Source organism: Theobroma cacao, chromosome 4, assembly GCF_000208745.1.
Source record: "Theobroma cacao cultivar B97-61/B2 chromosome 4, Criollo_cocoa_genome_V2, whole genome shotgun sequence".
NCBI lineage: Eukaryota > Viridiplantae > Streptophyta > Magnoliopsida > Malvales > Malvaceae > Theobroma > Theobroma cacao.
The window spans coordinates 13243575-13254784 of NC_030853.1; the positions used below are offsets into that span (position 1 = coordinate 13243575).

At 39.8% G+C, this 11210-nt stretch overlaps 1 protein-coding gene across 1 annotated transcript; it reads left to right on the plus strand.

Annotated features, from left to right (window-relative positions):
* LOC108661575 lies at window positions 6371-7189 on the plus strand. The gene has a single exon (XM_018119009.1). The coding sequence runs from the start codon at window positions 6371-6373 to the stop codon at window positions 7187-7189; it is 819 nt and encodes a 272-aa protein (XP_017974498.1).

Genomic DNA, 11210 nt, shown 5'->3' on the forward strand with positions numbered 1-11210 from the left:
TAAATTATAAAATATTATGTTTTCCAATTAAAATGTTTTTTAATAAAAATGAGATTTATATTGGTTTTGAAATCAAATATTGTTTTGGAAAAATTGAGTATATGGAGACTGTGTTGAAATTTATGATTTTATATGTTATTGAAATTGTGGCTTATGACACTATGGTAACATGATGGCTAAAATTTTTTTTGGGGTTGGCATGAAATATATGAACAGTTTTGGATTAGTCTCGGTAGACTGGCTTAAATTTTATTCGTCATATTATGCTACTGAAAATTTTATGGGTCTGGTGGTATATTAAACGGTCATTGCAGTGGTGGGGGTTTTCGTAGACTGCGTATGAGAGGGGCACGGTAACCCAATTATATATTTACCTTTGGGGGGAGATGTTGGATGAAGTATCTTCTGAGGTAAGATTTGAGTGCACCTCATGTTCGGGCCACCACGTGAGAGTGAGACTCAACCAACTCTAAGGAACGGCCGTGTGTCAGATGCGAAAACATGTTTATGGGTATGAGACATTTAACAGCCTTGGCGGTCTTAATGGGATACCTTGACGAAGGTATTCGCGAGAATGATTTTGGCAGGAGCCAAGTTTTGTGAGATATATAAGCCATGTTGATTAATTGAGTAAACTGAATATTCATGTTATGAAACATATATTGAAAAAGAATATTTTAATTCGTCTCCATTTACTCGCTTTTAGATAGTTTAGATGGTGTCTGTTTACTCACTGGGATTTTATAATCTCACCACCCTCATTTCCTCACATTTCAAGCTTAGGGAATTCCATAGTTAACTGACTTTGACAAGGACCTTCATTTGGACTTGAATCTGCAAAAGCTGTAGGTTTTTAGCTTTCGATGCATTTTGGTCAGTTAGAGGCCCACGTGTCGCTGTAAAAGTAATTTTATACTTTAGTTATCTGATTTGAAGTATGTATGAACATATTTAGCTTTTACACCATGTTTTTGGTGGGTTTCGATATTTTTGAAAAAAAATGACGAATATGCCCCTGTGAGCTAGAAAATAATATTTTATTGTTTTGATTTGAAAATGACTTATGATTTCTTGAAATGAGAGATTTAATAACTGTCGCTCATCGGGGAGATGTGGAAGCTAATGCTAAGCCTTGCGGGGTTTCGATCGGCATTCGGGGTAATGAGTGCCTATCGAGACGTCGCGGCGGTTGTCACGGGCTCAATGGGAGTTTCGGGTCGTGACAGCTATCCAATCAAATGAAGGTGTTTTCCATCCATTTAAAACTTCTTCTTGGGGTTTAGTTGAGCTTCTTTCATCAGCCTCGTTCATTTCCTATGCATTTTTTATGGACAAAACCATGCTATGTGTTGCATTCAATCTCCCTACAATTGTAATGGTTTTACTCTAAAAAATCTACATATTTCTCCATTTCCACAATAGCTAACACATTACTCCAAACAAAACACTTCAGCTAACTCCATTCTTATTTGCTTTGGACTTGTTCAAATTATAAATGAAGCATTCTTTAGCCGCAAGATTGAAAAAGGTAATGTGTTCACATGTAGGTAAGACACGAAGCCAAGTTGGCACAGTCTTAGGACAATCTTGAAAAGCATGTATAATTGATTCATCTTTTGAGCCACATTGCCTACAAACATCATTGTTTGAAAGGTGTATGCGATACCACTCCTTGTTTGTTAGTAACCTATCTTGAAGACATTGTAGAAGGAATATACATATCTTTTCTAGCCTAACCCATTTTCATGCTAGCCTCCATACACCAGAATTATGATTCATATTAGAGGTCTTAACGTTCTTAAAAAACTCATATGCCATAGCAACTGTGACGTGGCTCAAAGATGATAATGCCCAATAAGGTTTATCTAAGGAAGAAGATGATAAGGATGGAGTAATAGTTTTCGAAAACAAAGTTATTTCATTCATAGGAAAATAAATTGACAACTATCAAAATACCATATACCATCTTGGTGCACAAAGTCTTGAACTTTACTATAATCTTCAAATATAATTCCCTTCAACCTTGCAGCTTCAACAAGTGGTCTTTCACTAATCCATGTATCCATTTGAAAATAGGATTGAGACTGTTACCAATTACCCAACAAACGTTGGTTTTGAAGATTCCCCATAGGTGACAAATAGATAACCAAAATGAAGAAGAATTTGAACTCTGTAGTCTATCAGGGCACGTATGTCTGCCAAAATTATACTTAGCACAATTTACATGTACCCATAATGGATGCTGTTTAGAGATGATATTCCAACAAGCTTTATTCATTGTTGTTAAATGTCAAACACCCAATCCCCCCCCATCCTTCGATTTGCACACATCACTCCATCTCATCAGATGCAGCTTTCTTGAATTTTTATCTCTTCCTTATAGAAATCTGTGACAAAAGGCTCAATATTTTTGCAAAATTCTAGTGGAATCGCAACTGTCTACATTGTCTAATATGGGATTACAGATAGAACAAACTTTATTAGGATAAGCCTGATAGTAGTAAAAAGTGTTGAGACATTCCAATTAGCCAACTTCTTATGTACCTTTCCTTCTAAGTATTTAAACTAACTCATTTTTTCACATCCATGTAGGAATGATACCTCCAAATATTTACCCATATCCACTAAATGTTTAAAGCCAGAATTGTTTGCTTTTGCATCAATATGACTTTGGTCAGCATTACTTTAACAACAAAAGGGTGATTTTTCCACATTAATCTTTTCATTAGAGCAAACACAGCAATCATCAAGAACTCCTTTAATCACTTCTAATAGCAACATTAAAGCGTCCGCAAACAATATTAAATCAGCTAGTAAAAAATAGGTGAGTCAATAGGGGTTTATTTTTGCTTAATTTAACTAGTTTCCACAAACCTTGCAACACTGCCTTTTTTATATCATGTACAAATCTTTCCATACATAACACAAAGATATAAGAAGATAATGGATCCCCTTGTCGAACTCCTCTAGTTGGATGAAAGCTTTTCGATAATGTTCCATTCCAAAGTATCTGTGAGTTGTAACCACGCTAGCTTGAAACTAAAACATTAATTAAGCATTCAGGAATTTGTACATCCACTAGAGTATCAAACCCTAAACCAAAAAAAAAAAGTGGAAAACGCTCTTAACCTTTTGCACTTCCCCCCCCTTCCCCAAACCCAAACAATGGTGGCTGGCCGGCCGCCAGACCCTCCAAACTCACGGTCGCCGGAGGCAGCACCCCAATTAAGGCCACCGACATCAAGCCCAAGCATGTCAGTGGAAAACCCATCACTGCTGCAAGTTCCCCAAAGTGTTCTGCAAGCAACGTCTAGTCAAAAACTTGAGCCATCGTCCCCAAGGTTTCAAAGAAAATCGTTTCTATCTATCGCGACTGGAGAGAAGCCCCCTATAATCCCCATCACCCGAGACCCAGTTATGTACAAGGATCGACCGGCAGCAGTGTTTTTTGAAGACGAAATCCAAACCTTAGCTCGACCTTTCATACTCTCGCTTATTAGCAAATTCTCATGCATGCCGAAACTAGTTGATATTAAAGCTGCGTTCAGAGGAATAGGGTTGGCCGGAGCATACGAAATCAGGTGGTTAGATTACAAGCATGTCCTCATCCACCTTTCTAACGAACAGGACTTCAACCGGATTTGGACTAAGCAAAACTGGTTTATAGCAAACCAGAAAATGCGGGTATTCAAGTGGACTCCGGAGTTTAAAGTAGAAAAGGAATCCCTGATAGTTTCGGTATGGATATCGTTCCCAAATCTTAAGGCACATTTATATGAAAAATCTGCATTATTATTAATAGCTAAAACTGTGGGAAAACCCCTGCTAGTTAATGAGGCAACGGCCAAAGGTTCTCGCCTAAGTGTTGCAAGAGTCTGTGTAGAATATGATTGTAGAAAGACTTCAGTGGACCAGGTATGGATTGTAGTACAAAATCGGGCAACTGGTGAGATCAACAATGGTTATTCACAAAGAGTGCAGTTCTCGACATTACCGGACTACTGCCACCACTGCTGTCACGTAGGACACCGTGAAGTTGATTGTATTGTCTTGGGTAATAAGCCCAAACCACTCGGATCAGGTAAAATCCAAGTCAAGAGCAATGCTGGGAATGGGATGCAGTCGATTGCGAAGAAGGAAGGAACGGAAAAATTCTCAGAAAAAAGAAAAAATATTGAAAGCTACGAAATAGCAACAAAACAGCAACAAAGATGGCAAGTTGTGAATGGAGTAGGCCCTAGTGGGGTGAAGAACTCACAGGGCAAGGAAAAGGATTCGAAAAATAATCCTAAGGAGGTTAGGGATTCACAAAATAATCCTGAGGAGGTTAGGGTCCTAGTCTCGAACCGATTTCAAGTTATATCGGAAGAGGAGGAAGTCGGTGTTGGAAAAGGATTCACATCGGACGAGCTGTCGCATGCAGACGAACAACAGAGACAGATGACGGGGGAGGCGAACATGCACGGTCACGATGGTCCGAATGGGGCAGAGATGGTTGCAGCCTGTTTTGCAAAGGAGCAGTACGAGAAGGGCAATGCACAAGAACATTTTCATGTAAAAGGAATGCATGCTAAAAATGGCAATGACGTGGCAGAAAGGAAAAGGACAGCACCCACAAAAGAAAAGCCAGAAATGGCTCCAACTATTGACAAATCCAAAGCACTTATTTCCCCCGTCATGCAAGACAAGGAGGGGTAGAAAGAATGCAGCCCGAGTACTAAGTATTTAGGTGTAAGAGTAACTGCAGCTGACGAGACTCGGCAGCATGAAGTGGGTCCTAAGTGTGCTGGGAACAATTCAAAAAATCACCCCTGCAGGTCACCAATGCAGGTAACAACCCAATTGAGTGGGGTCAGACAAACTACTGCAGCAAACGGGCCCAATGGGTCAGCGAACAGACTTGGAGAGAGTGGGGAACATCACCCACCTGCAGGAGATGTGACATGGCAGCACGAAATGGGACAAATGGGTGTTGAAAAAATTTCAAACAATTATTTTCCTAAGCATCCAACGTAGGCAATATCGGTCTCACAGCAGAACGGACAGTGGAAAGATAAGAAAGGTCTTGATGAACAAATGGTGCAGTGGGCTGGACGGAAAAAGACATAGCAATCCCAGCAAAGCACGATGGGACATCACTGCAGGAAACAAAGCATGAAGCTGCAGGTCAAAATTCAAAAAACTGCCCTAACGCCATTTTACCAGCCACTCTACCAGCACCCGTTGACGTCTCTTCTGACCGAGAGCCTCGGGTTCCTGTGCCATTGCCAAATGAAGTGGACAGCTCACTAGCAACGACAGCGAGAGGGCCCGTCATCCATCAGTCCTTCTCATTACCTGGTCAGTGGGACCATCACCGAAAAAGAATCATGGGAGAAAGGAACATAGAGTTGATAACTGACGCCACATCGCATGGAAAATAAATAAGCCCATGTGAAAAGTCTTCAAGATCTAGGGAGAGGGTTGAGCCAACAACTATACGGGGAGAAGAACCCCCTCAACATGTGATTAGAGAAAGAGATAAGGATACAATGGAGCAGAATTTATCTATGCATGAAGTGATGAAGCAACAAAAAAATGGGCATGCCGGTGTAGGTCAACGCTTAAAAAATATTTTATCTATGCATGAAGGGACACCGCAGCAAAAAACTGGAAGTGTAGGAACAAATCACCATTATAAAAATGATTTTTTAGAGCCATTAGAGCAGGCAACGGATATGAGGGAGCTGAGCTTAACTATGCATGAAGAGATGCTGCAACAGAAAAATGATAAAGCAAAACCTTTAGCCCAAGCAAAGGAGATGAGGCAAGAGAAGAAACAACAAATGTCAAAAAGTGGGACGCGGGACCAAAATATATCAGTGGATACGATAGAAGGGAGTGGAGAGTTCAGTCCAATAGCAGGAGAAGGTGAAAGTCAAACACAACACCAAGCTGGACATATTCGAGTCGCTTTCAATCTAGCCTTTTCAAGTGAAAGGCTGGAAGGAAATGAAACTAATCCGCCCACTTCAGAGTCTACCTCAGGTAAATGTAGGTATAATAAAGAAATAAGTGTCATCCCTTCCCTCTCGGATACCCACTTTTTGGAGATGGAAGTGCATCCATTGGCGAAACACAGGAGACATTCAGATACTGCAGCATCAATTGGGAAAATAATCAGTCTGGCCTCAGAGGAAGCAGTGGAAATGGGAGAAAATGATGGAATCTCTAATGAGGATTCCATCTCTGTAAGTTATGCAACTAGAACCCGATCATGATTAGTGCACTGGTGTGGAATGTAAGGGGTATTTCTAGTGCGGTAATCCACAGAAGGATCAAGAAATTACAGTTACTGCATAAAATTAAAATTTTAGTAATATTGGAGCCAATGGTGGATGCTTCAAAAGCAGAATTTATTCGCAGAAAATTGGGTTTTGAAAGAGTCTTCAAGAACTGCTCCCAGAAGATATGGTTGTTTCATTCTTTTGATTTGAATTGTGAAGTGTTGTTGGACCACGTTCAATGTCTGCATGTTAAACTCAACATGCCATGGTTGGAAGTCCCTCTGTTAGCATCCTTCATCTATGCAAAATGTACCAGGTCAGAGAAATTAGTTCTTTGGGATTGCTTGAGGAGCTTGGCAATTAATATTCATTCACCGTGGATAGTTGGGGGTGATTTCAATGCCATTTTACATAGTGTGGAACGGTTGAACGGAGCTATGCCACATGCAGGTTCTATGGAAGATTTTGCTACTACTTTGCTTGATTGTGGATTAATGGATGGTGGCTATGAAGGAAACTCATTCACTTGGACTAATAACCGTATGTTTCAACGGTTGGACAGAATGACTTATAATCATCATTGGGCATACTTTTTTGCTTCTACACGTATACAGCACCTGAATAGGGACGGCTTAGACCATTGTCCATTGTTGATTTCCTGCTCTAAGAACCAGGATAGAATGCCTTCATCTTTTAGATTCCTGCATGCTTGGGTCCTCCACCATGGTTTCAAAAAGTTCGTGGAACAGAATTGGACTTCCTCCATTGTTGGCTCTAGACTACAAGCTTTCTGGGTGAAGCAACGACGTCTAAAACAAGCTCTGAAATGGTGGAATAAGGAGGTTTTCGGAGACATATTCCATAATTTGAAGGTGGCAGAACAAAGAGCTGCAAATTGCGAAATAATTTTTCAACAAGAGTAGTCAATGGAGAATCGAGCTACCATGAATAAAGCCTATGCCCAGCTTAATCATCAGCTCAGTGTTGAAGAATTATTTTGGCAGCAAAAATCCGGAATTAAATGGTTAGTGGAGGGTGAGCGTAACACCAAATTTTTTCACATGCGGGTTAAGAAGAAGAGAATCAAAAGCCATATCTTCAAAATATAAAACCCGGATGGGAGTTGGATTGAAGAATCAGATGTTGTTAAGTCTTCTGCAGTGGAATTTTTTTCCTCCCTCATGAAAAAGGAACCATGTGACATGTCCAGATTTGATACTTCGTTGATTCCTGCTATTATTTCTGAGAATAACAATCTTAGTTTATGTGCAGTTCCTTCAATGAAGGAGCTAAAAAAGGCAGTTTTCAATATTGATAAGGACAGTGTTGCTGGCCCTGATGGATTCACCTCTTTTTTCTACCAACAATGTTGGGATATCATTGCCAATGACCTCCTGTGTCAAACCCTGATNGTGACATCCTGGATGCAGTAGTTGACTTCTTTCATGGAGATGACCTCCCAAGGGGAGTAACGTCTACATCTATTGTGTTGCTGCCCAAAACTAACAATGCCTCGAAATGGAGTGACTTCAGACCGATAAGTCTTTGTAATGTTTTAAATAAAATCATTACTAAGATTCTTGTTAACTGTCTTGCAAAGGTGCTCCCTTCCATGATTACAGATTATCAGAGTGGCTTCGTAGGGGGGAGACTGATCAGCGACAATATCCTTCTTGCTTAAGAACTAATTGGAAAGATTGACCGGAAGTCAAGGGGGGGAAATGTAGCTTTCAAGTTGGATATGATGAAGGCGTATGACCGGCTTGAATGGGACTTCCTTTATAGAATGCTTCAACAGTTTGGATTTAATTCTCAGTGGATTGGCATGGTTCGCCGGTGCATCGCTAATTGTTGGTTTTCTTTACTGATAAATGGTGGTACTGTGGTCTTTTTCAAGTCTGAAAGAGGGCTACGACAAGGCGACTCCATCTCTCCGTTATTATTTATACTGGCTGCGAAATATTTGTCTCGGGGGTTGAATGCTTTGTTTGCCACGTATCATTCTCTGCATTATCTTTCTGACTGCTCTATGCCAGTCAGTCACTTAGCTTTCGCAAATGATATCATTATTTTCACTAATGGTGCGAAATCCTCCTTGCAGAAAATTCTATTGTTCTTGCAGGATTATGAGGTGATTTCAGGACAGCGAATTAACCATGCAAAGAGTTGCTTCATCACTCACCAAAATATGGCAAACAATCGCACCCAGATCATTTCTCAAGTCACTGGTTTCATTCATAAATGCCTACCTATCACCTATTTGGGGGTGCCTCTTTATAAAGGGCCAAAAAAGGTAATGCTCTTTGATGACTTGGTTGCAAAGATCCAGGACCGTATAGCAGGATGGGACAACAAAGTATTATCTCCAGGAGGGTGAATAACACTATTACGTAGTGTATTATCTTCTCTACCTATTTATTGCTCCAGGTCCTCAAACCTCCTATTTGTGTGATTGAAAGAATTGACAGATTATTCAACAACTTTTTGTGGGGAGGTTCGGCAGGTTCTAGAAAAATTCATTGGGCTTCGTGGCATAAAATCACTCTTCCATCTAATGAGGGACGACTTGACATCAGAGGCCTAGGTGATGTGTTGCAGGCCTTTAGCATGAAACTTTGGTGGAGGCTTTTAACTTGTAATAGCATTTGGACGCAATTCATGCGGAGCAAATATTGTGTTGGTCAAATTCCAAGGAATGTACAACCGAAGCTCCAAGATTCACAGACATGGAAACGGATGTTAGCTAGCTGCCCGGTTACAGAGCAATACATTAGATGGTGGATTGGTAAGGGTGAGTTCTTTTTCTGGCATGACTGTTGGATGGGTGAAGCACCATTGGTTAATCGATTTACATCCTTTGCATCATCTATGACAAGAGTACACTATTTCTATGATAATGGCAAATGGGATGTGGGCAAGTTGAACGATGTGTTGCCGGAGGATGTTGTGGCAGAGATCTTAAAAATTCCGATCGATCTACCCAGTGATGATAGAGCATATTGGGTTCCTACCTCGGATAGCCAATTCACTACTAAGTCTGCTTAGGAGATAGTTCGACAGCGACAGTCAGTAAATCCTATTTTCAATTTAATTTGGCATAAATGCATTCCTCTTTCAACTTCTTTTTTTCTATGGAGGTTATTACAGGATTGGATCCTAGTTGATTCGCGGTTGAAAAACAAGGGTTTCCAGTTAGCTTCTAAATGCCAACACTATAACTCCGAGGAGTCTCTCTTGCATGTCATGTGGGAATGCCCTATAGCTACACAGGTTTGGAACTATTTTGTGAAATTTTTCCAAATCAACATTGTTCGTCCTCATACTGTTTTTCAAATCATATGGGCATGGTGGTACTCTGGTGATTATACCAAAAGAGGACACATACGCTTGTTAATGCCTCTATTCATTTTTTGGTTCTTATGGGTTGAAAGGAATGATGCGAAGCATAGGAACTTGGGTATGTATCCTAATAGAGTGGTATGGAAAGTACTCAAACTCATCCACCAACTTTTTCATGGGAGGCAATTCCACCGGTGGTAGTGGAGGGGAGATGTATAGATTGCCCAGGCATGGGGTATAATATTTCAGCAGGCAGTCCTACATCATCCAAAAATATTCTCTTGGCATAAACCATCAGCAGGTGAGTTTAAGTTGAATGTTGATGGTAGTTCCAAGCATAATCGTCAGAATGCCGCGGGAGGAGGACTTCTTCGAGACCATACAAGTACCATGATTTTTGGATTTTCTGAAAATTTTGGACCTTGTGATTCATTACAGGCAGAGTTAATGGCACTTCAGAGGGGTTTACTTTTGTGCATTGAGCATAATGTTTCTAGACTTTGGATGGAAATGGATGCAAAAGTAGTGGTACACATGATAAATGAGGGCCATCAGGGATCCTCTAGAACTTGGTATTTACTTGCTTCAATCCGTAAAGTCCTGAGAGGTATTTCGATTCGGATTTCGCACATTCATAGAGAAGGGAACCAGGCAGCAGATCATCTGGCAAATCAAGGGCACAAACACCAGATCCTACAGGTATTTTCACAAGTAGAAGGTCAGCTTAAAGGTATTCTTAGGTTAGATAAGGTTAATTTACCATATGTTAGATTTAAAGGATTGTAAAGGAGTAGTACTCCTAATTTATTTTCTGTACTTTGTTATTAACATAGACTTTTGTAATATGGATGTGTTTCAATTTTATGACGATAGTAAAATATATGGTCATAAAATGAAACACTCCATCATAGGTGCTTATCTCATTTACATTATCTGCTTCAAATTTTCTCGTAGTATGGTGTCTCAATATACTAGTAGGGAATATCTATTTTATTGTAGCATCAATAGTTATGCACATAAAATGGATTTCCTTATTCTAGGAGTTCTTCAAATACTTTCTTATGATCTTGTAACTTGGAGGTACGGTTTATGTCCCCCTCATTTGTACTTCTTATTTCATACTTAATAAAATTTAACAGGGTAGCTGGGCCCTGCGTGAATTTCCAGCATAAAAAAAAAAAACTCCCACCTTAATCGATCATAAGCCTTTTCAAGATTTATTTTGATCATCATCCATCCTAATTTTTTTTGTTTTCTTCTAAAAGAGTGTAAAGTTTCCTGAGCAATAATTATTTTATCTGTGATATATCTCTCAAAAATGAAATTGGATTGGGCTTCATCATTAAAGAGACTTATATATGGCTTCAAACGATTGGTGATGACTTTCATCAGTATTTTGTATACTTGTCACGACCCGGAACTCCCATTGAGCCCGTGACAACCGCCGCGAAGCCTCAACAGACATTCTTCCCCCGAATGCCTTTCAAGACCTCGCAAGGCTTTTGTACCAGTTTTTTCATTCCTCTCTCTTTTTCTTTTTTTTTTGAATAATAAAATAAAATAAAAATATTTAATTAAAATAATCTATTTTAATGTAAAATAATA